Source organism: Corapipo altera, unplaced genomic scaffold (assembly GCF_003945725.1).
Source record: "Corapipo altera isolate COAL_440 unplaced genomic scaffold, ASM394572v1 77b, whole genome shotgun sequence".
Classification (NCBI taxonomy): domain Eukaryota; kingdom Metazoa; phylum Chordata; class Aves; order Passeriformes; family Pipridae; genus Corapipo; species Corapipo altera.
Genome location: NW_020884933.1, coordinates 581,327 through 608,284, shown reverse-complemented (window position 1 = coordinate 608,284; position 26,958 = coordinate 581,327). Strand labels below are relative to the sequence as shown.

The window sequence follows — 26,958 nt, the reverse complement described above, 5'->3', positions numbered from 1 at the left end:
GGGGGGGTTTGGTCTCTTTTCCCAGGCAACTCTCAGCAAGACAAGAGGGCTCAGTCTCAAGTTGTGCCAGGGGAGGTTTAGGTTGGATATTAGAAAGAATTTCTTTCCAGAGAGGGTGATCAGCCATTGGAATGGGCTGCCCAGGGAAGTGGTGGATTCTCTGTCCCTGGAGATTTTTAAGAAGAGACTGGATGTGGCATCAGTGCCATGGGCTGGGAACCACAGCGGGGTTGGATCAAGGGTTGGACTTGATGATCTCAGAGGTCCCTTCCAACCCAGCTGATTCTGTGATTCTATGATTCTATGATCCTGCAGGGCCAGTGCCCCGGGGAGCTGCCTCTGCTGAGGGATGTGGCAAAGCTTCAAATAAAGGTATTGTAGCAAACTGAGAGAGCTGGGGCTGCACAACCTGGAGAAGAGGAGGCTCCAGGGAGACCTCAAAGCCCCTTCCAGTGCCTGAAGGGGATTTACAAGTAAAAGGGAGAGTGACTTTTTGCACAGGCAGATAGTGATAGGAAAAGGGGGGATGGTTTTAAACTAGGAGAGATTTACATTAGAAATCCTTCCCTGTGAGACTGGTGAAACACTCACACAGGTTGCCCAGAGAAGCTGTGGCTGCCCCATCCCTGGAAGTGTCCAAGGCCAGGTTGGACAGGGCTAGGAACAACCTGGGCTATTGGAAGCTGTCCCTGCCCATGGCAGGGGGTGGAACAAGATGAGGTTTAATGCCCCTTCCAACCCAAACCATTCTGGTATTTCACGATAATTTAGCAAATTCCTTTTAAAAATGCAAATTTTCTTTCTCAGTAAGGACTAGGCAGAAGACAAGAGCTGGCAGCTTTCTCCACCCTGCTTTGCTTATTCCTGAGCCAGGAGAGAAGTCACTGGATGTGCTCGGCCTGCTCTTCCGAGCCTCATTTATGCAAATCCGTCATGAGAACACGTGTGATGACAGAGGGGAACTGAAGCGCTGCAGCCGCCTTTTCTTCCCTCCTCCGTTTCCTGCAGCAGCTGTGCCTGCGCGGCACAAACCCATCACCTGGAGCTCTGTCTGCCTCTGCTCTTTCTTCTCCATCCGCCTCCCTCCCTCCCTCCCTCCCCATGAACCTCCTGTCCTTGTACCCACCAGATGGGTCCTCTTCAGGCACGTCTGTGCCTTCCCACTCCCCCCGGAGCAGGATCCAGGTTTTCGTGGTCCTGAGCAAATCAATTTGGGGCAGAGGAGCCGTTCTGCAGCCCCTGGAAGGAGGTCAACCACCTCCCCCCCCTCCACCTGGGACCCACTAATTACAGCCAAGCAGTTTGGAACTAATGAAAGGAGTGATGTGAGCTCACAATGACCAAGTTTCAATGGAGTGGGTTCTGGCACCTTTTCAAATTGATTTTAAATAGGAACTCCCTTTAATCCTTCTCCTTTATCTCATTCCCTACATCGCTGATTCCTCATCAAACAGTTTAAATTAATTTGAACCTGCCGTTCTCTGCCCTGTTATCTTTTCCCCCCTCATTTATGAATTTTAAATCAACTTGTTAACAACCTACTTAGTTGCATAATTTCCCTATAATAATCCCTGCCCCTGGCCGATTGTGCATTAATTCTGGAGATAACACACTCAGGGCTGATGGCACTGAACACTCAGGGCTGTGCTCACACTGCCAGCAGTGGCTGCAGTGACAAGAAAACTGCTTTATACAGACCACTAGCTCAGTGGCCACTGGAATTTGGTGCTTCACCTCCTGCTCCTGCCCACTGTTCTCCATCCCAGACCATTCCCCACCACTCTGGCTGTGGTTTGGTGCTGCACAGGGGCACAGGACGTTTTTATTGCTGTCCCTCCTGTCCCTTCCCCTCCAGCCAGCACACACCATCTCTATCCAACCCCCCAGTACACAGGCTCTGGAGCCAGCTGTGATGCTGACAAGCACCATTTCCAAGATGGAAACTGAAGATACAATCTATAAATCATTTGCTAAGGGTTATAATAATGGATTATGGATTAATAGGAGAGGGTAGGGAAAACATAGGAAGTGCTGGAGGTCATAAATCCTGTAAATTAGGTAACTCTGTGTGTGTCAAGTGATGCTGGCTGCGTGATCAGGTCCTGGCGTGGCAGTGGATGGATGTCCTGCCTTGGGGAAGTTTTAATTCCCACCAGTGTCAGGGCCAGGAACCTGCCCTGAGCTCCCCAAGAAAGGCTGAGGGACAGAATGATGAGTTTCCCCTGGGCTCCACAGGTGAGGGTCATTTCAGAGAGATGCTCAGAGTTCTGTCTGTGCAAAGTTTAATTCCCCTCCCATGCCCTGCTTTCATTCCCCCTTTCTTGTCACTCTGAAGTCACTGAGAGCAGCACTTCTTTATTCGAGCCTGCTGTGCATTTTTCCTGCTTGTTCCACTTCCACAGAGACATCCTGAGAGTGCTCCTAATTATTTTTTTCCTGCTTTTTGCTGTTTTGGTTGTTTTGGTTTTTTGTTTTTTTGTTTTAAATTCGTGGCTAAAGAAAAGGTGTCATAGAATAGAATCCTAGAATCATACAGGTCGGAAGAGACCTTTAGGATCATCTAGTCCAAGACCCAGGAGCCACTTCTAGTGCTTAAAGGGGCTCCAGGAGAGCTGGAGAGGGACTTTGTATCAGGGATGGAGAGACAAGACAAGGTGGAACGGCTTCCCACTGCCAGAGGGCAGGGATAAATGGGATATTGGGGAGGAATTCCTCCCTGTGCGGGTGGTGAGGGGCTGGGATGGAATTCCCAGGGAAGCTGTGGATGCCCCATCCCTGGAAGAGTTCGAGGCTTCCGGGCTCCCTCTGGCGGCCTCGCCGGGAAGGGCTGCGGGGAACGAGGGGGGAGTGGAGCGGCTTGACCTTGACCTCGGCCTTGACCCCAGCCTTGACCTTGACCTCAGCCTTGACCTTGGCCCTTCTATAGGGAAACAACCCCCAAGTCGTCTCCACCTGCCCCCCCTATTTGCCAACACAGCAAATAGGACCTTTCCTGCCCCCCGTGGGACCCCCCACCCCGATACCTGGGTGCTCACTTTGCCATCACCGTGGCCATGGCATCGAGGAGCTGTTCCAGGGGGGCCGTGTGTCCCTGTCACCCCTCTGACCCACAGCATCGGGGGGATGCCCCCCCTGCCCCCCAGCCCAGAGCCCTCCCTGGTAGGGCAAAGAGCCCCCAGCACCACCCAGGGACCCCCTGGATGGTCAGTGCTCACTGGGGTGTGGAGTGATGGGCAGGAGATGTTCTGGTGACAAGAAGTTTAGTATCCACATGGACACAGCAATGAGGGCAGCAGGTGGGGTGTGGAGGAAGGACAAAGTGGCCACAACAGGCTCCATTCCAGCCCCACGTGCCCATGGCAATGGCAGGAACACCCCCAGGATGCTGGCTGGGGTGCAAGGGGAGCCTGCCCGAAATTGCTGCTGTTCTCTCACACACACACACACTTCCCAAGAACCAACAGCTCCTCAGCCCCTGGCACACATGTCCAGAGGGGACAGGACTGCCCAGTCCCAGTTACCCTGTCCCACTCTTACCCTTCCCGTGGCCCTGGGGGTGGAGGACACCCCACCATACCCTTTGGGAAGCTGTGGGTGCACAGCCAGCACCCCAACATATTGCAGGGAGCCAAAGCTGTTCCTGCTGTGGCAGTGTCCTGGCAGAGCAGGAACCTCTGGACCTGTTGGATCATAAACCAAGGCAGCCTTAAATCCTGGTAAAAACAGTGCCCAGCACAGGAGAGCACCCACAGAGACAGTCAGTGCCCTGTCCAGGAGATTATAATGTGCATTCAGAAATCATTATAAATAATTAGTAAGCTGGTATTCCAGGGTGATATCCCATAATTAAACATAATGATTTCATAGTGTTTGGCTGAGCAAGAACCAGACATTTCCAGCTAATGGCTTGCTTTGCCTTTTATTTGGCGGGTATTAGATCCCCATATGGGCTCCAAAGCACTTATTAGCACAAGTGTCCTCTGTAATTAGCTTTGTTCTGACTTGTATGTTACTCATTACATGCTTAAACCTGATAAAATCTCATTTTTAGGACAGGACGAAACTATGGCTTGGACTGAGGGGAGACTTTACCCATTTGGACATGAGATGTGACACAACAACTCCAGTATCTGCCCCTGCCTGGACAGGACCATGTCGTGGGACAGCACAGACCCCCCAGAGAAGGGTTCAAAGGCAGCACTGCTCCTTCCCAGGCAAAAATTCCAAGCCTGAGGCCTGGGAAAAGCATCCACTGCTCTGCACATCATCCTGGTGGTGAAGTCCAGCAGCTCTGGCTGCCCTGAGCAGGTGGCAGTGACAACAGGGACCCTGTTTCCCAGCAAGACACCAATGACACCTGCATGGGCTGGGACCAAATCACCCCCTCTTACTGTTCCTTCCCTTTATGAAGCTGAACATGAGCCAGAGTGTGCCAAGGTGGCCAAGAAGGCCAATGGATCCTGGCCTGGATCAGGAACAGTGTGGCCAACAGGTCCAAGGAAGTGATTCTTCCCCTGGACTCAGCACTGGTGAGGCCACCCCTGGAGTGCTGTGTCCAGTTCTGGGCCCCTCAGCTCAGGAAGGACATTGAGGGGCTGGAGCAGGTCCAGAGGAGAGCAACGAGGCTGGGGAAGGGACTGGAGCACAAGTGCTGTGAGGAGAGGCTGGGGGAGCTGGGGCTGTTCAGCCTGGAGAAGAGGAGGCTCAGGGGAGACCTCCTCACTCTCTGCAACTCCCTGACAGGAGGGGGGAGCCGGGGGGGGTTGGTCTCTTTTCCCAGGCAACTCTCAGCAAGACAAGAGGGCTCGGTCTTCAGCTGTGCCAGGGGAGGTTTAGGTTGGATATTAGGAAGAATTTCTTTCCAGAGAGGGTGGTCAGCCATTGGAATGGGCTGCTCAGGGAAGTGGTGGATTCTCCATCCCTGGAGGTTTTAAGACAAGACTGGATGTGGCATCAGTGCCATGGGCTGGGAACCACAGTGGGGTTGGATCAAGGGTTGGACTTGATGATCTCAGAGGTCCCTTCCAACCCAGCTGATTCTATGATTCTATGAAGAAACTTGGAAGAGGAGCTCCTGAATTATTTCACAGACATGTTCAGCTGTTCCCTCAGCTCCTGCCTGAGATCTGGGCAGCACAGGCTGTTCAGAGCTGTGGAGCTGCATGTCGGGTGAGGACACACACTGAGGGGGATGGTGCCTGTAAATGTGACTGCACATGGTGGGTGGGTGCAGAGCTGGGGCTGGCACTGAGGCCAGATGTGCCTTTTCCCCCTTTAACTTCACAGAAGGATAGGAGTGGTCCAGTGCCAGCCAGGACTTGTGCAGGATGTGCTGCCCTGATTGGTTTCTCAGCCACTGCCTAACTTGGGGCTGAGTAGCAGGAATTGTTCTGGGTGAGACCAAGTGTTTTATTTTAAAATGTTCCTGTTGCATTAGTCCCTCACTGCTCTTCTCCCTGCCCAGCCCAAAACTCTGTCACCAGCTGCGATGCCCTACAGGGCCCCACAAGGAGCCCCCTGCCCTCTCAGGCAGCTCAGTGCTGAGACTCTTCCCAGGCCACACTCCCACTGCAAAACAGCTCCAAAGCCCACTGGCTGCCACTTGGGCTGCCCCTGCCACCCTGCCATGGGCTGCACGTAGCTGCCAGGCAGAGCTGGGGGTGCTGGGGATGCTCCACAGCACCCGCTGACAGCACAGGAGCAAACTCTCCCACAGCAGCTTCCCCTCTGCCCCGGTGTGCTGGGGTGGATCAAGGGATTAACCTCCAGGATGTCTCCGGGAAGGGGATAATCACCAGCCCGTTTGCTGCAGTCTCGGTTGAAAGCTGGGTAAATCTGCTCCCTCCATGCAGATAAAAGCAATGAAGATATCAGAGATGTGTCACACCACAGTGGGGGACTTGACTCTTCATTACTGAGTCATCCAACTGCAGGATTGATTCCATTTTCACACAGTTTAGTGCAGTTCAAAGCCTGCTGAGCCTCACCCTGGTGTTGTCTGAGGGTCGTGGGTGCTCCTGACAGGGACATCAAAGGAAGGGGAGCAGTGCAGGGCTCAGGGGGGCTCAGGATCTGCACCCAGGAGCTGCTGTGACACTACTTGGCTCCCCTGGGCTGGGACACCCCACACCAGTGGCTGGGGATGGGGTGGTGGGGAGGTGGGAGCCCAGCATTGCTGGAGGAGGGATGCAGGGAGCCCAGCACCACTGAAGGAGGGATGCAGGAAGCCCAGCACCACTGGAGGAGGGATGCAGGGAGTCCAGCACCACTGAAGGAGGGATGCAGGGAGCCCAGCACTGCTGGAGGAGGGATGCAGCTCCCAGTCTGACAGGGAGGAGATGGAAACGAGACACTGATCTGTAATTGCAAACAATTAAATTCACAAAAACAGGCTCATTCTTATGCACAACATGCTGCCCCTAATTAAATTTTAAACGTGTTTCGTTTTCTGTCTTTTCCCCCCTAATTTTCCACGGGAGCTAATTAGCGATCTTTCTTTCTGTGGGTACGTAATTAATTAATACTTTGTTAATCGTGGCTGGGATCATACTGTTTTGATTTACTGAGTTTTAGTCTTTTCCCAGGGCAATTACTCCCAGCTTTCACGCCGGGAGTGGCAGGTGAAGGAGTCTGGGATAACTCAGCACAGCCCTGCCTGCAGCCCCTGCAGGACCCTGTCCCGGCTCCCACTGCACCCTGAATTCAGCACCGTGCTCCCACCTCCTCCTCCCGCTGTGGGAGCCAGTCCCAGCAGGGACTTCCAAGCTGTGGGAGCTGCCGGGGTGCAGCATCCGGCCCCCCCGGGATGCTCGTGGGCTGTGGGGCACAAAGGGGACCCGGGCTGGGGGTGCTGCCGGGGGAGCGGGGCCATGGGGGGGTGGTTGCCACGAGAGGGTGCTCATGGAGCTGGGATCCGGCTCCGGAATGACTGTGCAGCCTCCTGCCTGCACGTTCTCCTGCCTGCAAACTGCTCCCCCCAGCGCGGGTCGCCGATGCTCTGCCCCAGCCCTAATTTTACCAGCGACCGGCTGCTCTGGCTGTAAATCCTGGTGGTGGCTCTACAAGCCACCGTCACAGCCCCTTCTCATGATTAATAGTGATAATTAAATTCGTATCAAGCCACAGCCAAACATCACGGGGCAGCACAGCAATAAAAGCTGCCGTTGAGAAGGTGACAACCAAGAGGAATGAGCAGGCGACTCTCCACAACCCCAGGAGGCTCTGCTGATTTACAGGGAGGTAAATCATATAATCATAGAATATCCTGAGCTGCAAGGGACCCACAAGGGTCACTGAGTCCAGCTCCCTGCACAGACACCTCAACATCCCACCCTGCCCTTGATAGCGTTGTCCAAACACTCCCTGAGCTCTGGCAGCCTTGGGGCCGTGCCCACTGCCCTGGGGAGCCTGGTCAGTGCCAACCACCCTCTGGGGGAAGAACCTTTTCCTAATATCCAACCTAACTCTGTCCTGGCACAGCTCCAGCCATTCCCTGGGGTCCTGTCACTGGTCACCAGAGAGAAGAGAGCAGTGCCTGCCCCAATAAGCATCTCCTCCTCTCTCCAGAGAGCAGGATAGGTGCAGGGTAAGCATGGGGGTGGGCACAGATGGGCATCTGCCAGCACCGTAGAAAACCCGGGATGCTCAGGATGTACCTGGGCCCATCACGGGGCCACCATGCACTTTTCCCACCATGCACAGCCCCAGCTCACAGCTCAGGCAGGACCTGCCTGCCCATTCCTTTGCCTCCAAACAGCATTTCCCACAAACTCCTCCTTTGCCCCGTTGGCCCAGAGCCATCCTGAGCACTCCACGGGCACGTGGGGGCAACGCCCCAGCCCTGCCCGGGCAGCACTGCACACCCCTGGGCCATGGGGCTGCTCCTGAGCAACACGGGGACAGCACAGCCTCTGCATGAACCAGAGCAAAGGTCCCAGGTCCACCCAGGGGAAAAGCCCAGGCAAAGTGCAGCAGAGTTTGTCCTTGGCCGTGTTTGCAGTGAACACAGTCCTGGGTGCCCTGTGGAGCCACTCCAGGATGCACTGCACCCACATCTCTCACCTCCTCTGGAATGGTTCCATGGCAGCAGGGCATCTCTGACCCCCTCTGGAATGGCTCCATGGCAGCAGGGCATCTCTGACCCCCTCTGGAATGGCTCCATGGCAGCAGGGCATCTCTCACCCCCTCTGGAACTGCTCCCTGACACAGCAAAGGGCTCTCATTAACAGAATATAATGTGCACTGAAAATAATTGATGATCATCCTGCAGCATTGATTATCTGTCTCCTGCACTGCTCCTTTGCTTTAGGGGCCTGTTGGTTTTCCCCACAGAATCCAGCCCAGGCAGAGAAGGCTGAGCCATGACTGTGTCCATCTGCCCTCTCCTGCCCATCTATCCCCGTGCTGTGCCACGGGCAGGGTTCTCCAGCCTGATTCAGGGTGCTCATTGCACAAGTGTGCTCTGCCTGTGCCAGGCACAAGCCCAGACTCAGCCCTGGCCCACAGGCAGCCCAAGGAGAAAGAAGAGGAGAGGGAAGGCTTCCCTGAGGACCATGAGCTCCTCCTGTGGGTTCCTCCTGCTCCTCAGCTGCAAGCAGGGGGGTTTGAGTGATGCTGGAGGAAGCGTCTCTGCAGCCACAGCTCGTCCCAAAGCCTCCATGGGAATCGGGGTGGGCACTACAGGGCTGTGTTCATCCCCCTATACCCACCTGCAGCAGGAAGGTGACAGCTGGCAGCAGCCACATGGATGGCATTGGCCACGCTGCCACTTCTTGGAAGTGTCCAAGGCCAGGTTGGACAGGGCTTGGAGCAAGCTGGTCCTCCTGTGTGTCCTCAGAGCAGGGGTTGGGATGAGATAAGCTTTAAGGTCCCTTCCAACCCAAGCCACTCCATGATTCTGTGATTCTCCCCACGCCTGTCCCAGCCAGCGTGGGCAGTCACAGCCGGGCAGTGCCAGCCGTGGGACAGACGAGCCTTTCCCAGCACTGCCCCCCCTTCCCAGCACGGTCCTGCCAGCGCCTTGGCGGCGGCTGGGAACAGCAGCAGTTGTTTGCAGAGCAGCAGCCCCGAGCACTCAGATGGAGCTGCACACTCAGCAGAACCCAAATCTCCCAAAAAAACTGAATAAAGTCCCTGGGAGGAGCGGGAGCGGGCAGCGACCCAGATCCCCTCCTCATGCTTGTCACATGAATGAGCTCTGGGGCCGAGCTCCCCTCTCCCCAGGAAGGGGATTGTGCCGCATTGTGAGGAGGATTAGGCTGCTTCAGGAGGCCAGGAGTGTCTGTGTGTAGGGCTGAGGGGTTGCCTGGCCTCTCACAGCACCACAGCAGGAGCTTCCTGCCCCACAGACCTGGGCAATGGGCTCAAGGCCCCCACAGGGTTGGGGTGCACTTGGGCACCCCCAGGGAGGCGATGGAGGATGCCCCCAATACCCAGGCAGAGGCAGCAGTGGCTCCCCAGCCCACAACCACTGCATCCAGAGGGGCCACCCAGTGAGCTGCCTCCCAAACTCCCTCACAGAGGGAAAGAAGGAAGGAGGGCAGCTGGGATGTGCCTGCCTTGTCCTGGATCCCACCCTCAGCCGGCCTGGCTGCCGCCGGCCATCAGCCACTGGCAGCGGTTCCCAGCCGGCAGCTGGAGCACCCGCCTGCTCCTCTGGGAGCCCCCAAACACCCCCCCCAGCTGCTGCCGAGCATTTCTGGCCGGCAACCTCTCATGTTTGGGAAAACAAACTGCACGGGAATTAGCTCCCAACTATTTCCTCAATTCTGCCCGCTATGAAGGGAATTTTATTTTGCTGCCCCCGGAGGAAGGAAGGCGGCGTGGCCGGTCCCGCAGAGGAAACCTGGGGAAGAACGAGGGGGGAGAGCTGGCCAGCGATGCTCCCACTGCTCACACCTCCCGGCCTGGGGAGCAGGGAAGCACTCATACGTCCCCATGGGTGTCCTGTGGTCCTTTAGAGAGGGATCATCCCGGCAGATCTCAGTCTGCTCCAGTTAAGCAGTGCCGTGAGTTCAGCCTCCAGGGCATTCCTGGGACACAGGCTGCACAAAGGGCTGGTTTGAGCATCCACTGCCCACTCACTCATCACCACAGGGAAAGTCAAGGCTCCCACCCGACACACTGAGCCCTGTGCCTAATTTTAGCTCCTGGTTTATGGGTAGAGGCAACAGTGAGAGGCTCTGGGAGCCCAGCTCTTGTACTTCCCAGCACTGGAGATACCTCTGCTCACAGAAATAACGTGACTAAATATAGCCCTGCTGCTCCTGTGAGCTGAGCCAGGAGGAACAGGGACAGCCCCTGCCCAGTGGGAGAGGCTGGCCCAGGGCAGAGTCCGTGCTCTGGGGTGGTGTCAGCCCTGCCATGGCACAGCAAGGACTGTGCTGTGCCCCAATCAGGGGGGCAGTTTATAAACTGTCAGTTGAGAGTTTATAAACTGCCATAAACTCTCAGTTGAGAGTTCATGGCCTAATACAGGGCAAGAGCTTCTCCTCCTGACCCCACACACACCTTCCTTCCTCACCTGCACTTCCAGAGTGTTGGATCCCAGGAGCAGTCCCACAGGAGGTCCTGGAACCAGGACAGGGCTAGCACCCAGCTCCAGACAGGGCATGGAGGCCACCCTTAGAAAACAACTGGGATTTACTACTGAAGTGTTCCAGGCCAGCCACGTCCAAGCAGCAGGAAATTATTTAAACACTTTTTTCCTTAGCAGCAGGGTTGGCTCCCTGCCCTGGCTCTGTGAGCCTCTCTCAACAGTGCTGGCTATGGTAACACCCGTGTCAGCTGCAGTGTTACCACAGGAGCTGCTCCCTGCTCAGGAGGGGTGGGGACCAGCAGAGCATCAGCCACACACCTGGCAGAGGAGCTCAGGCTACATCCCAGCCCCTCCTGCAGCCCCTACTTCAGTGGGAGATTTTTACCCTACTGGAGACCCACCCTACACACCTGCCTGTACCTGCAAAAATTAGGAGAACAGGGGCAGCTCCCCAGGGGTGGGTTATTGTGATGTGAGCCCATCCCTGTGGTCCAGCAGACACACCAGCTCTGGAAATACAGTTACTTGGCTTTACAGTATCACAGTTCAGCACTGTACCACATCCTCTTGTACAAAGTAATCCATTGGCTTTATAGAGTTACTCTACAGTATGAAAAACCCAACCCAGCCTCCTTTCTGTGAGATTTAGACCAAAGCAAGGCCCAAAGTGGCCTTGCAGCCAAGGGAGCATAAGGAGAGTGGCTGCAGTGCAGGGCCTGACCCTACCAGGGGTCCAGGAACCCGAGGACAGCTCCCTCAGGACCACCTTCATTTAACCCCTCTTTTGGTTTCAGCTCCCATACAGCCGTGGTCCCACTCAGCTCAGAGGGAGACAGCACAGACAGCAAGAGCATCTGCCCTGCCACAGCCCCACTCCCCTCTCCCCAAAACTGACCCTAAATCTACATTGTCTGGCACACAGAAGTATGATTCTAAGAAAGAAGTTCAACATTTGATGGGTAAATTGTAAAAAAAAAAAAAAAAAAAAAAAAACCAACAAGTTTATTTGAAAAAAACTCAGCCTCTTAACATGAATTCTGATCAACATGTACTAGAACTTGAGAGCCATTAACCTGCTCCACGTACATTGAGATATTTTCCAACACTAAAAAATAAAAAATAAATACATACAAATTCCTTCCTCCCCCTTACGTGTCCTAGATGTGAGAGGTTCGGCATCCACCGCCTGAAGATCTCAGTTGAACAGAAGCAAGTAAAAGAGGTTTCTCTAACAGGTAAAAGAGCAAAAGCAGAAAGTCTCAGGGATGTACCATCTCCACGTGCCCCACCACTCTGCCCAGGGTCAGGCACCCAAAACACTCGTGTGGGTGGGATGCTCTGGTGGAAATCCACCCCATGGAGGGACAGGGCAGCACAGATCTGCAGCGGGATCAATGCCAGCACCCCAAACTGAGCCCCCCATTTCACATCACCCAGCATGGGGCTGAAAAGAGGCACCACCAGGGCAGAGGGGGGAGGAAGGGGAGACTCCAGCCCTGCCCAAGGAAGGCTGGGGCACACCCTGGCTGCCACGGCCCCGGAGCGGGTAACGCTGCTCAGCAAGAACCGCAGCCGTCCTTCTTGAACCTGAATATCCCATGAGAGAACAGCTACAAAAACAGGGACTTTAAAGAACTACAGTAGCTAAAAAGTGTTTTCAAAACATACCTAAAGACCACCTACAGAGCCAGGAGGCACCAGGCACAGGGGTCGAGGAGCACCTTGCCCCGTGCCCAGCTCTCCCCCCCTGCAGAGGGCCTGCGGTAAGAAGCGTGTGAAGCAGTATTCATCCAGGGCTGGCCCTGAAGCTCATTGTGCTCCAACAAATCCAGTATCCTGCTTTTTATGGCTTTTTAACAACAAAACTCCCCAAAACACACGCATACACCCCCCCACCACCCTCCCCAACCCCAAGCAGAATACAGAGCTAAAGCACAGTTTAGAGTTAAGGCTCATCCAGATTTGACTAGATATGGAGACTGTAAGGCACATATTAGTACATTCATGTTACTGTTAAAAAGCCAAGACTATAAAACCCCCCCTGCCCCTGACACACGAGGATACTGCATGTGTAGGCCTGTTACCTTTGTTGAACACAGATGGAAAGACAACTCAGAGCCCGTTTAAAAATGAACACCTGGTTTAAACACTTCTCACGGCCGCCCAGCGCCAGCAGAGCTGTGCCCCGGCCGCCCCGCCAGGGCAGCAGCGCTTCCCCGACATTCCGGGATTGAGACCGGTCCCTCACATGCGGCTCTCCTCCTCTTTGACAACATCCTCAGAGCTCTTCTGAGGCGAGGGGGCCGAGGAGGCCACGTCGTTGTTCGCCTCTTTCGGCTTCTCGGGCTCGTCCACGTTGGTCTCCTCCTCCTTCCCTTCCTTCTTCGCCTTCTCCGCCTTCTGCTCCTTTGCCACCAGGCGGTAGTTGATGCCCATCCCGATGAAGAGGTAGATCCCAGCAATGATGAGGACGACCCCGCAGGCCCAGTACGTGTACTTGTAGTCACCATAGATGTCGTTGAGCCTCCCTGAGGGACAGAGAGGGGACAGCTTAGCGAGATCCCCACAACCTGGAGCAGCTCTTGGGTTATGTTGCCAAGAGCAGCCCAAAAACATCACCCGCACCTTCAGGCAAGGACCTCTCCCACATTCCTTTATTCCCTGCTCCCCCACCCCATGCCAGGGGCTCAGCCCCCACTTCCTCAGCCATCTCTCAGATGCCAGGGTGGTCTCCTCACCCCTGCCCCAGTGCCAAGGGCTGCCCATTGCTCAGGGGGACTCGCCATGGCTCACCAAGGCCAGGCAGGACAGCCAGAGTCATGGAACCGTTAAGGCTGGAAGAGACCTTTAAGATTATCAAGTCCAGCCATCAACCCAGAACCACCACAGTGGTCACCACTAAACCACGTCCTCAGGTGAGTCCCCCAGGCACAGCACACCCTTACCTAGCACAGGGGGTCCCAGAAGCACAGGGCAGCACTCCACGATGGTCACCAGGCCGACGGCACTGGAGAACCGCTGAGCTCCCACCAGGTCCATCAGGGTCTCAAACAGGATCGAGCTCAGCCAGCCAAAGGCAAAGCCAAAGAATCCAGCATAAATGCAGAAGCCAGCATAGGTGGTGGACATGGGGACCAAGAGATGGCAAACCCCATTGTAAATCACAGAGATGGCGAAGAAATACTGGACACGAGGTCTGATCCACTTGGTGTTTGCCACCAGTCCCATGGAAGGTCTAGCCACCATGTCCACGAAGGCCAGGATGGAGAGCAGGAAGGCTGCAGACTCACTAGGGATCTTCTTGCTCTTTGCATAATTGCTGAGGAAGACCAAGGGAGCGAACAGCCCAAAGAACATGATCACATTGCCTGACAGATAGAGCAGGAAGCCCCTGTGTGTGAACAGAGACAGGTCCAAGAACTTGTTTATTGTCTGGAAGAACGAGCTCTTCTCTTTCTTGCTCTTGCCATCGATGAGGTCTGTGCTGGTGTCACCATCATCCTTTTTCCCTGCCTTCCCAGCCTCCTGCTGTGCCTCCTTACTCTGATCCGGCTTGGGACCTATGGGCCTCATCAGGGATCCGGCCACGCAGCAGTTCAGCAGGAGGCCACCGAGGATGAGGAAGCTGCCACGCCAGCCAAATATGCCAAAGAACATCTGGTTGACGGGTGCCAGGGTGGAGAGGAAGACAGGGCTTCCTGCCATCGCCAGCCCGTTGGCCAGTGGACGCTTCTTGAAGAAGTACTTGCCGATCATGGTTAAGGCTGGGTTCAAGTTGAAGGCGAGTCCAAGGCCTGCAAGAGAAATGTGGGGCTCAAGACTCAGGCACTGAGCCACAGAAGGGCTGGTGGGACAAGCGGGGTTTCAGTTGTGGGGGTTTCACAGCTCCATTTCCGACTTAGAATCATGGAATCATCAAGGCTGGAAAAGACTTTTAAGATCATTGAATCCAACCATTAACCCAGCACTACCAGGTCCACCACTAAGCCATGTCCCCAGTGCCACATCTACATGCTTTTTAAACACTTCCAGGGATGGAGATTCCACCACTGCCCTGGAGACTCTGTTCCTGTGCCTGACCACCAACTTCCCAACTGCACAAGTAGCAGTGAGCCCCTGCTGCCGGCTGGGGAGGTACCAGGTAGCAACAGAAATCAGAATTTATGCCAGTTTATAGACATTCCTTAATTATCACTGGGTTTAAGATGCTCCTGTCGTGCTGGGGCAGAGCCATCACTTACCCCCTATGACCCCAACACAGAAGTAGAGCTCCTCCACCGTGTTGCAGAAGGAGGCTGCGATCAGCCCGCAGCCCGAGAGGCACCCGCCCGCGATCATGATGGGCCTGCTGCCGTACTTGTTCACCAGGATGCTGCTGATGGGACCTGGGGGACAAAGGAAATGCACCCAAGGTGAGTTATCTTTGCATGAGAGACAGGATACACACACACACACACAGGTACACTGCAGCTTTGCTGCCAGAGGGTTCCAGCGTTCACACAGTGATGCTTTACTCAGTGAGGGAACTGGGATAAGGGCAGGAGGAGGTAAGAGAATCACAGAATGGTTTGGGTTGGAAGGGATCTTAAAGAGCATCTAGTTCCAACTCCCTGCCATGGGCAGGGACACCTTCCACAGGTTGCTCCAAGCCCTGTCCAACCTGGCCTTGAACACTTCCAGGGATGGGGCACCCACAGCTTGTCTGGGTAAACTGTGCACAGGGAAGAATTTCTTCCTAATATCTAATCTAAACCACCACAAGAGTAGGAATTGGTTAGACCACAGAAAACTTTGATTTCTCTGAGCAAGTTGCCTTCTGTGGGCTGAAACAGGAGCTGCTTAGGCACCAGCTGCCCCCAAAAACAGGGGTTTGGGACAGGGTGAAGCCACCTGCCCCATGCTGTGGCCTCTGCCCTGCCTGCAGCCACCCACCCACCACAGGCTGGGGTCTCAGCAGCAAAGCAACTGCACAGCAACTGCCCATCTCCAGCCAGAGGTTTCTTACCAAGACCAGACAAAGTTGTGAGGAAGCATCTTCTGTGGGCACAAGTGAAGCTCCCAGGGCTCACAGGAGGAACAGCACTGCCCCAGGAGAAGGGGTGCTTCTGTTTTCACTGCTACCCCTAAGGCAAACAGGACCCAATTGCCCTTTCAAGTGCTTCACTATCAGGAGCTTTAATCCAAAGCAAACAGTGATTAGATACTGCCAAGCATGCTCTACAGACACTAAAAGGTATTTAAATAGACTGGATGTTCATCCAGTGAATATTAACAGACCCCGCTTTGCCATTAACAGACAGAGGTTGTCAACATGTTGTTCATGGATCCTCAGATGCTACTTGACCTTTTTGCCCAGTTTAAACACAGCCTGGAGAAGGTTACAGAGGCCTTGGAGCTGCAGAGGCTGCCCACAGCATCCAGTGTGGTCCCATGGGAATGGGTCATGGCCCTGGTCTCGTGAGAGGGAGCAGCAGCACCCAGGAGGTGCCACATCACCCCAAATCCCACAGGTTTCCCCACAGAGCATTCAACACTTAGCTCAGCACTGGACCTTGAACTCAGAAACATGATGCCCCTGGACAGAGTCTAACAGCACCCATGGCCTCCCCTCCAGTAAATCCAGCCAGGGAGCAGCAGGATCCAAGGACAGCCAGCAGGAAACTACCCAGCTGGGTAGTGCCAGGTGTCCTATTGCTCCAGGGCAATTCAGACCCTGCAAAGAGTCTGGGTTCAGGCAGGAACAAGTGGGGCAGGAGCAGCTGGGGGATGAATCACAGAAAACCCTGAGTTGGAAAGGATCAGCAAGGATCACTAAAGTCCAGCTCCTGGCCCCACTCAGGACAACCCAAAAATCCCAACATGTGCCTGAGTTTGTCCAAAGGCTCCTTGAGCTTTGTCAGGCTTGGGGCCGTGACCACTGCCCTGGGGAGCCTGTTGCAGTGTCCAACCACCCTCTGGGTGAGAAAAAAGCACTTGGGCAAGTCTGGGGTACTTTCAGCATCCCTGGCACCAGCTTATGAGCAAGTGATTCAAGACCAGCAGTTCTTGGAATTTAATGGCAACAGATCAATGGGGGCAGGAAAGACAGTGACAGTGTGGACAGAGGGGGACAGGGGGACAACCACGACCCCAGGGCTGGAGGAGGCAGCTCTCACCTCTGCTGCCAGGCAGCTCCAGCCAGTGCTGCCCTCAGGGCACCCAGAGGAACCAGCTCTGAGCTATTAGGAGAGGAGGAATGGCCCAGATTGGGTCTCATTAAGGCAGTTACACGGTTTACAAGCTTGTTATAACATCGGAGCAGGGAAATGTGCTGGTCGCTTCGCTGGCTGAGCGAGGACAAAGCAGAGCCTGTTCCCTCCAAAGGAGAAGCCTCGTGCTCAGCCGGGAGCTGACGTCAGCTCCTTTGGATGCACAAATGCAGCGAGGCCGCGGGCACCTCGCCAGCTGGGGATGGCAGCAGGACAAGCTCCCATTTGCCTCTGAAGTGGCCACAACAGCAGGCTCCCAGTAAGAGCTTCTTTCAGCCCAGCACAAGGCCGTGTTTGCAGGCGGGTACAAGACCCCAGGGTCTGGAGACCAGGAGCGCCCTGCTTGCTCCTCACCCATTAAAGACAAGCATAAAGCACACGGCTGGGGGATTAAAAGCCTTCAAAAGGCAGTTGCTGAAGGGCAGGGGAGGGGAGCTGCTTTAGTTTAAGTGGGTTTGCCTTATTCTGCTCATGCCTCTGTACTTCCAGTGCATATTGCCATCCTCAAACAGTACAAGCTGCTCATGACACTGCTCAGCACCAGCAAGGAGGAAAAGGCAGCATGAGGCTTCAGTGCACTCCAAGCACAGCTGAGCTCATCAGAAAATGGGGACAAATCCCTAGACAGACCCACTGTACACTGAATTTAAAAATAATAATAAAAAAAAAAATCAATGTCTTATCTAAAAGAAAAGTGCCCCTGGGAGTGAGGCTCCCACACATGGCACAGCAGCTCCCTGGCCTTCAGGAGGGTGCTGGGAGCAGACACAGAGTCCATAGCCCACTGTAACAAGGACAAGGGCAGAATTACACAAGTCATAATTCCCCGGAAAGATTTTCCTTACGGCTTTGCAGAGGAGGACAGATTAACCCGGTTTTTGCATTCTGGGCACTAAATAGAACTTTCTGAGCAACTTTTTTCAAGAAAACTCATTAAGGGAGGTTTTGCTCTCACATAAGGAGAGAATTCCAACGTTTAGCAAAGTTTTGGTTGTTTCACTATGGCCAGGTGGGCATCACCAGCCCCAGCAGCAGAGCAGCATCCTGTGCTGTGACAGGATGCAGTACTTGTGATAAGTACTGCTGCCTCCAGCCCACTTACCTCCTGCATACATAACAGCCAGCATGATGGATGAGATCCAGGAGACTTTGCTGCTGGACGCATTGAAGATGACCTCGATCTCTTTGAAGAACACGGTGATGGATTTGGGGAAGGCATAGGAAAATCCAATGGAGATGAAGGCTCCGACGACCACGGCCCATCCCCATCCTCCTTCAGGAGGGGTGTATCCCACGGGGCCTCCGACGGGCGGTGGCATCTTGAACCAAGTTGGCGACGACTCAGTTGGGGTTCAAAGATCTGCAAGGGACAAAGTGTTGCCTCAGCTGAGAGCAGACGCTGCATCCCTGCTCCTGGTACGCAACTGCACAGCTCGAGCCCTGCTCCCAAGGCTGGCACAGCACCAGTGCCCCCACCACCTCCAGGAGAGCTGATCTGAGGGGTGGGAGCACTTGAGGGTCACCAGCGCACAGGGCCACCCCAAAACACACGCTCGGATTGCAGCTGGCCTTTAAGAGCCCTGGACAGTATGTATTTGTAAGGGTCTAATCTAAGATATGACACCCTGACCTACACTGGAAAGGCCAGGCTGTCTGGGACAGCAGCAGCCAGGGCTCATCTGCATGAGCAGAGCCCCCACAGCATCTCCAGGAAACCCCAGCACTTCAATATCCCAGGAAGCCCTAGGCCACCTGGAGCAGGAGCAGCACACCCGGGTTATCGACTGCAGGCACAGTGACTGAAATAAGTCCCCACACATGGGCCAGGACTGCTAAAGAGCAGTCAGGTGTCACAGCACACCCATCACCCCTAAAGGTCAGGGCCTGCAGCTAAACTTAGACTGAGTAGTGACCAGGGAAGGCTCCTGTATGCTGCCAGGGAAGGGGGAGGTGGATCCACAGGGAGCAGCCCCAGCAGAGCCTGATTCCCAGGGGACTTGGCCCTGCCAGGGCATCTCCTGACCCAGCTGCATCCAAACCCCTCTCCCCAACGGAAAGGCGGGTTTCACAAAGCACCAAAGCATAAAAAACAATTCACCTAAAAAGATGGAACCGGAAGGGATTACAGAACAAGATAAATGGGGAAATGTCACACAGTCTTGCTGAAGCGTGGAATCCCCATGGAGAGGCTGAGCAGGGAGAGGCTGATTGGGAGCGATCCAGAGGCCAGCAGGGTCGGGCTGCTCATAAACAGGCCCACGCTGCAGCTGCTGCACAGCTGGATCACACCCTGGAGGCACAGCTCCTCCAAACCAAGGCTGTTCCAGCAGCCTTGAGAGCAGCACGAGCCATCCCGGGAGGAACCACAACCAGGGCAGCTGCTCACAAACATGGGTCACAACACGCAAAGCAACAGGAATCACTACCAACCCCAGAACTCCTGCGTGCTCCCAGGGGTTTTAGAAGACACTTCCTGATGCACCACGGCCCTCCCCAGCCAGAGATCGCCCTGCCCGTATTAAGCACCATCAGCCAAGGAGGGGACACTGGTGAAGGAGCCCACTCTGCAGCTTGTTGCTGAGAAAAAGCCACCTTGGAGCCAGAGAGCCTTTTCCAGAGCTCGTCGGGTCACACCAGGCACAGCGACAACTTCAAAGCAGTGTGGTGCTGGCTCTGAGAGGTGCAGCCTCCTATTTATAGCTCGAACCCGCCCCAGCTCACGGCGATTACCATCTCATCCACGGCTGTTGACATGCCAGCATCTACCTGGCACATCCCCTGGGCACACACCACAGCACTGCGGGCGCCTGCCTTTTCACTCGCTCCATGTAACCCCGACGCACACCCAAGGCCGGGATCAGGGTGTCCCACCCGAAGCACAGCCCAGAGCCACGGGGAGACCCCGCTCCCACCCGGCACCGGAGGCACCAGCAGCAGTTACCTGATACAGCACCGGGTTTGCCAGAGCCACCCGACACCTGGTCGGGCTCAGGTGATGCCCCGGAGGACCCACGCGAGGCGAGAGGAAGCAAAGCACGGGAGGCCGGATTCCATAAGCTGCTAAGACTGGTTTAGCCCGACCCAGACACTGGTTTCTCGCTGGCAGGGTATTTTCCTGCATCCTGGCCAGTGTGACACATGACCATCACGAGCAGCTCCGAGCCACCCGCCGCTCCAACAAAGGAATCATTGACAAGACGCTGCCCCTGGCACGTCCACAGCTGAACTATTCCCAGGAGCCACAGACTTTTTCCTCTGATTTCCTCTCCAGGACTCACAGGGATAGCTTGACCCACATTGCTGCAGGCAGATCCCCGGGCCAACACATCTGTGGGCACCCACCTGGCACCAACAGTTAGGGAGGGAAGTGCCAGAGGCTCCTGATGCACTCTGGCCTCTCCAGACACGGAGCAACCCACCCACCACAAGCACTGGGAATTGCTGAACTTCTCCTCCCCACACTGGAGTTCCCACCACCTCTTGCTTTGAGTCACATTGAGCTTTCATGGCCTTCAGTGAACCTTAAAGCCTCATCCAACCACACTGATTTATCCAAAATGTTTTTTTTAAAGCTGAAACTACCAGGTGTTGGCTATAAAAACTCCCAGCACGGAATACAATCTACTTGTGAGCACTAATTAAAACTACAGGCAATAAAAGCCATCCAAGGCAAAGGCTGGCAGGGTGCAGATGAGGTGTTGGGGATTTTTCCCTTTTGCTCCTGAGACACATACACTGGTTTAATTCTACCACTGCTCCCAAGGAGCTCAGCTGCTCAGGAATGACTGTGGCTTGGTTCACCTATTTGTTCTTCCCCTGCGAGCAGCATTCCTCCTCCTGTGGGTGCTGAGGTGGCATCTCTCTGTAAAATAAAAGGCCTCTGGCGGGTTAGACATGACCTCTCTTGCATTGCTGAGGCACAATGAAAAACCTTTAGCTGAACAAGGTTTTGAGACCATGAAGCAAGATTCCCAAAGCCTGACGCCAGAGGGTTTACATGGGGAGTTCTGCATGCCACAACACTTTTCCCTGACTCATTGAAAATCCTTATTAAGAAAGACCAGTTTTAGAAAGCTCATTCTCAACCGCATTAAGGCTTCTTGCTGGTTTTCCTCCTTGCCTCCACACAGAAATAGTTTCAAAGGAGCGAGGGAAAAAAAAAAACAAAGCACATGTAAGGCAGGCAGCCTAATTGGAAAGATTCCTCCCCTTTGCAAAAAAGGAAAAAAAAAAAAACCACTCAGAACATAGTTATGACATTTCCAGCTCTGTTTTGGAAGAGCTGCAACGTGTAAGACGTGTTTGGAAATCAAATTCACAGCTGCCAGGCAGCCAGCTACAGTTTGCCCTATTAGGAAATAAAATAACCGTATTTGCAGTAATTAAGACTGATGAGACCGAGTAATGAGTGTGAGTATCACATCTGCTCCCTGTTGAAGTCCTGACTAATCCACAGGAATGGGTAGCCTACAGCCACCCTCCTCTGCACAGCGATATCGAGAGCAGGAATGGAGGCAACGAGGACGGTATCACCTCGAAACAGATCCCACAGGAGACTAAAGCCCTTCCATCTCCGAGGTCCCACGCACAGGCACTGTTATCCCTTCTCCAAAGGGGCCTGGAACAGGATGATTTCAAGACTTTTTTAGTTACATAATGCAGCAAATTGCTGCGCTTTTCAAAGCCTGGATTGGCAGGACTCCAGCACAGAAAGACAGAGGCTCACATTTATAAAGCGCTGCAAATGCCGCAAAGTATTTCTGGGGCAAGGCCTTTATGAAAGTGACCTCACACCACTCCTTTTTGGGGTCAGAGGAAGAAGGACGTCCCCCACCCATGCAGGGGCTGTGCCTGAGCACAACACACCTCTGCCTCTGCTCGCACATCCCTCCGGCTCAAGGCTTCCCTGCTCGGGGCACACACTCACGGCATCTGCTGCTGTGTAAACTCACAAAGCCTTTCCCATGCTCAGAGTGCCTGGGACCTGAAGCAGGGCTGCCAGGGAGCCCCAGCTCCTGCTCCCATGGAGCAGGGCTGCCAGGGAGCCCCAGCTCCTGCTCCCATGGAGCAGGGCAGCCAGGGAGCCCCAGCTCCTGCTCCCATGGAGCAGGGCAGCCAGGGAGCCCCAGCTCCTGCTCCCACAGCCCACCCCTATCCCAGTGTCCATGCAGGTTTGTGCCACTGCCAGGAGAAGCTCACCCGGCACACCTTCGTAGGTGTGAAGTCCACAGTGACTCAGCCCAGCCCTGCTGCCTCTGCTCCCTGCCTTCTGCTCCTCCTGCACTCTCCCAGCTCCAGAGCAGGATGTAGCAATGTGTGGAGTGGAATCTCCATGGCAAAAATAAGTCCAGGGATGTCCCAGCTATACAGCAGCCATTTGGGCTCCTTGTGCCTTTGTCAGCTGGACCCGGCCTTTGGCCTGGGAATGCCAACACTGAAGCAAGGCAGGATGGGCACAAAGCTGCCCCTCACCAGCAGCACAGATCCCACTCCCTGGGGGTACTCCTCCCGCAAGCCCTCAGCAGAGAGGGAGACACTGGTCCCCAGGAGCCTGTTCCTACCAGCCCCATCCCAAAGCACGAGCCAAAGGAGAGCCTGACACATATCTACCCCTCCCAGCAGAACCTTCCAAGCCCAGCTCACCACAACAGGCTCTTCCAGTGCTCAGCACAGGGCCATAAACATCCCATGGGACATTTGTCCAATGCTGGGAGCTGGCAGACTCCTGGCATCCCTTTCTGTCCCCTGAAACTAAACTGAGATCTCATGCTGGGGAAATGAAGGTGTCCCACAGCCAATAACGCTTTATAGCTTCAAATTTGGCCCTTTTCTGGCCAGAAACAAGACGAAATCAAGATTGTCAGGAGCTAATGAGACACCACTTTCACCGGTTTTAAGCGGGTTTAGGGCATTAAGCGCAGAGCTGTAATTCCAGTGAGCCCCCACAGCCGGGGTTTAACCTGGCAGCACATGGCCTACGTGACTCCCCGGCACTTCCAAGGGCTCTGCACCAAGACAATGGTCGATTGAGGCCCCGCTCTCAGCCCCAGCCCTCGCTGCCGGGGTGAGGTGAGGTCAGCAGCACGGGCAGGGCTTGCTCGAGGCCGGCTGCCCGCACGGGCAGGCTCAAGGTTTAGGCCAGAAGCAGCCAGGCCCGCTCAGTGTCTCTCCCCACCGGGGACGGCCAGTGCACCCCCAGACGTGCCCTGGTCTGCCGGCCCAACACGCAGACAGACAGACAGACAGACGCCACGGGGCACGGCACTGGCAGCTGCCCTCCTCCAGCTCCACCGCCAGCACAAGCCCTGGCCTGCAGAGACACAGATCATCTTGCTCACCCTGCCGGGCAGGACCGTGGACCTTCCCTGGACACCTGCCATGGACCTTCCTGGACACTCACCACGGACCTTCCCCGACACTCACCACGGACCTTCCCCGGACACTCACCACAGTTCTCTCCAGCAAACACAGCCTTCCAACCTCCAAAATGCTCCCCAGGGTAGCATAGGCTGCGAAAGGCTGTGAGCTGCCCTGCAAAGTGAGATTTTGGGATGGTTTATCAGCAGCTTTGGGGAAAAACAACCAACCAGATCGAGTGAGCAGCTATTTCTGCCCACCAGAGGAGCTCCCATCCAGGGATGCCATGCCTGGTTGTTAGCAGCAGCTGGGCTCAGCTTGCCTGAGCAAGGACCAAGCATCTTACTCCAGCATGAAGTCAAGCTTAAGCAAGCTACCAACAAGCCCAAGTCAAAAGCCTAGCTTATTTCTACACCAGAGCCTGGCCGTGGCCACAGCTCTCCCAGAGCACTCTGACCCAAAACCCTGTGGCCAGGCTGGTTACAAGAACATTATGTGCAGCAGCTCTTGCGTGTCCTCTGGGCTCACATTGGCTTCAGCTCCAGGCACAGCATCCAGATCCCCTTCTCTAACTGTGCCCATATTCCTAGAGAAAAAGATTCCCACAGCACCAGTTGCCAGCCAAGTCCCCCAGTCTCAGGAGGAGACAGGAGGTGCTCAGCCCCTGTCCGTGGTCTCACAGTCCCACCCCGAGCACGAGTCGTGCTCTGCCAGGACACAGAGCTGATCCTCCCCGCACCAGCAGTGCTCAGGAACGCTCCCAGAACACCCTGTGCCCGCCAGGAAATCCTCAGAATGAGAAAAATGTGGTACGGAATAGCACCGGCATTCTTTCATTAGACACCCACACTGCCAGTCAGGGACAGCTCCCGGTGTCTTGGAAGAGCAGGGGGCTGCAAACCCCCAAAAAGTCACAGTTATCACTGTCCAAACAGAACTGTCTCTCCCCCAAGAGCAGGAGCCTGAGCTTTGCTCCCACATGATTGTTGCCTCTGAGCCCTCAAACCAGGGATGAGGGAGCACCAGGATGGAGGTGGGAGACTCACACTGAGGACCAAGGCAGTACCTGCAAGGAGGTGGGAGAGGAGGTCACACCAGTAGCACGAGGGTGATTGTGGTTTCAGCAACTAACTACAGCTCCACACGGATTTTCTTTGGCTACAGTACAGCTGCAACTACACTGCAGCGGCTCTAAGGGCACGCTTGAAAGTGAGTCAGCCGGTGAGAGGCTCCCACTTTCTTACAGTCACTGTTACAGGCTGATTCCAGAGAAGGAAATAGGAAAGGCCATAAAAGTGCAACAATAGATTTGCACTATAGCACTTAATGACATGCACCTCGCCTCCCCGAGCCTACGTGCAGCTTTTCAACTCCTCATAAAGGAGATATAAAATGACAGCATGAAAGTCACTGGGTATTTTCCACCTTAGCTGCCAGATAAATCAGGTCAACCTTGTGAAGTAGGAGCCAAAAGAAAGCACATGCGACCATTCACACCTTTTGTAGGGAACACCTCCTGGAAGGGAAGGAGGCTTCACACCTCCTTGAGGGGCCAGGACCTTGAGGGCACAGGCACCCCCACGACTTTGGGGCAGGGAGGTTTGCCATACACTAGCAAAACCTGTAATTACAAGATCACTCACCCCAGCGATTCATCTAAGACTGAGAAAGCCCCTTCCCACAAAGCTTCCAATCAGGAGCTCAGGGGGTTTCTCCACACCCAGCACATCCCAGCTGTTCCCTCCCCCGGCCCACTTCTCAGCCCTGCTCCTTCCCTTCCAGACACAGCCAAGGAAATCTCAGAGCAAAAACACCCGCGAGAATCAGCCAGCACTAAATTACCTCACTTAGCATGAAAATGGGATGCCTGTGCACCACAAAAAGGCTTAAGGCTCACAGAAAGGCACAAAAACAGAATCATTAGACCTGGTTTCTTGTGATGTAACTAAGAAAATCCATGTTTTTCCTCAGAAGGAACTTAAAGCACAAGAGAGAGAACATGAGAACATGAGAAACCCTGGTGCAAAGGGCCTGCTCTCACACACAGAGCCTGCAGAAAGGGTTCTGAATACTCAGAACATTTGCTGTCCCAGGGAAGGACACAAATCCCACCTCTCCTCCTGCAGCTACAAGTGACCCACAATTTTCTTCTGATCCTCTTGTTCACCCTCATCCCTTTTCCTCAGGTCAGCTTCCAAACCCTCCAGCACCGCTCACCCTTTTGTGACACATCTGGGGGCTCTGCCCCGAGCCAGGACACCCACCCCGGGCAAAGCACCCCAACAGCACATCTGGAGTCCAGCCGCACGCAGCTCCCCAAACATCTCATTCTGGGGCCAGCAAACACCTGCCAGAGGCCACTGGGCTTCAAGCAGAGCAAGTAGGTGCCAGCTCGGGGAGCGTTTCGACAGCCCCTCGTTACGGGGTGAGTGTGAGCGACCACCAGCCACCAGCGAGTTCCAAGAGTTCCACCTTCCCACCGCCGATCACCGCAACACCTCAGCGGCCGAGTGACAGCCCACCGCACACCTGAGGGCGGGTGTGCGCCTCACACGCGTGTGGCACCGTCGGGACCTCACCGCCTCCTTCTCCTCCTCCCTGAGCAGGGCAGAAACAGGCGTTAAAGGCGCCTTTCCCGCGGCCGGAGCCCCGCAGTCCCTCCCGCGAACCCCAGCAGCGGATCGCGGCGCTGAGGGACCCGGGCGGCTCAACCACCCGGCCGGCCTCGAGCGCCCGAGGTCCAGCTCCGAGCACCTGCCCGGAGGAGCCGCCCGGGGCTGGTGTGAGCGATGTGGAGCCCAGTCAGGGGCGGAGGGCTCCGGGAGCGCTCCCCATGGGGACGGGGGGCACCCCAGAGCCCTAAACTCACCCCCAGCCGCAGCACACGGTTCCCACGCGGCTGCCGGGCCTTCCCTGCCTTTATCAGCCGCCAGGCACACGCAGTAATCGCCCCTTCCCTGCACCCCGAGCGCTTATCGAGCACCCTCAAACGGCGCGGGGACCGTCCCGCGGAGGCGCCCGGGGAGCGGCCTGAGGGGCTGGGCCCGGCCCCGCTGTGGGGGGGGAACGGGACAAGGAGCCCCGGGGGCAGAGACTCCCCCCTCCCCGGCCCAGGGGAACCCCCTGTGGGGCAAGGAAACTCCACCTAGGGCAGTTGGGCAACCCAGGACCCCCAAGGCCACCCCCAGCCACCCCCAGGCCCGGGCCCCGCCGGTCACCGGGAGAAGGGCGCGGGGGGATCCCCGACCCCGGGGCGCTGCTGCCGCTGAAGGAGGAGCGGGGGCGGCCGGGGCAGGGCGCGTGTGGGACCTTCACCACGCGGCCACCTCTGAGCGGGGACAAAAACACGGCTTCCCCCCCTCCCGGGGGTCTGAGGGAGCCGGGGGGGGGGGCCGGACCGGCGGATCCAACGCGGGCAGAACCGCCGCGGTGTAACCGACCCGCCACCGAACCGAACGGCCACGGCGGCGGCCGCGAGCCCCGGCAACGGCGCGGGACCCTCACCGGCCCCGGGCAGCGTGGAGCCGCCGGAGCGCTTCAGCAGCCGGGGGAGGCTCCAGGAGTCACGGGGTGGGGGGGTTCCCGCAGCCAGAGAAGGGGGGTCCCAACCCCGCGCCCGCCCGTCCCCGTCCCGCCGCGCCACGTGGGCCGGCCGGGCCCTACCTGCGGGTGCCGCCACCGCCGCCGAGTGCGGGCGCCCCCGCCCCCGCCGCTATAAGGGGCGGAGGGGCCCCGGGGGCGGGAGCGGGACGGGCCCCGCCGAGCGCCGCCCCCCCGCGCCACGTGCGCCCCGCCGGGCCCCCCCCACCCCGCCGG

General features: G+C 55.9%; 1 protein-coding gene across 4 annotated transcripts; it reads right to left on the bottom strand.

Moving 5' to 3' along the window:
- Positions 1–11,520: 11,520 nt before the first annotated feature.
- SLC16A1 (solute carrier family 16 member 1) lies at positions 11,521–26,879 on the bottom strand. 4 transcript variants are annotated; one of them, XM_027659738.1, is made up of 5 exons: positions 26,806–26,879; positions 17,888–18,145; positions 14,779–14,922; positions 13,483–14,331; positions 11,521–13,065 (listed from the first exon to the last, which is right to left on the bottom strand). In XM_027659738.1, exons 2-5 carry the CDS (start codon positions 18,102–18,104, stop codon positions 12,782–12,784), a joined length of 1,494 nt encoding a protein of 497 aa, XP_027515539.1. In that variant the 5' UTR covers positions 18,105–18,145; positions 26,806–26,879; the 3' UTR covers positions 11,521–12,781. The 4 variants fall into 4 exon arrangements, with proteins under 4 accessions (XP_027515539.1, XP_027515538.1, XP_027515540.1 ...); XM_027659737.1 differs by lacking the exon at positions 26,806–26,879 and adding an exon at positions 26,361–26,592; XM_027659739.1 differs by lacking the exon at positions 26,806–26,879 and adding an exon at positions 26,391–26,592 and having other exon boundaries at positions 17,888–18,147.
- Between the last annotated feature and the right edge of the window lie 79 nt (positions 26,880–26,958).

What these genes read in the sequence shown, in the direction of transcription:
- SLC16A1 (XM_027659738.1), bottom strand. Translation starts at nt 18,104, where the DNA reads ATGCCACCGCCCGTCGGAGGCCCCGTGGGATACACCCCTCCTGAAGGA. An exon ending in GGCTGTTATGTATGCAGGAG is followed by an intron (nt 14,923 to 17,887) that starts GTAAGTGGGCTG and finishes TTTGTCCCCCAG; the next exon opens with GTCCCATCAGCAGCATCCTG. An exon ending in TCTGGGACCCCCTGTGCTAG is followed by an intron (nt 13,066 to 13,482) that starts GTAAGGGTGTGC and finishes TCTGTCCCTCAG; the next exon opens with GGAGGCTCAACGACATCTAT.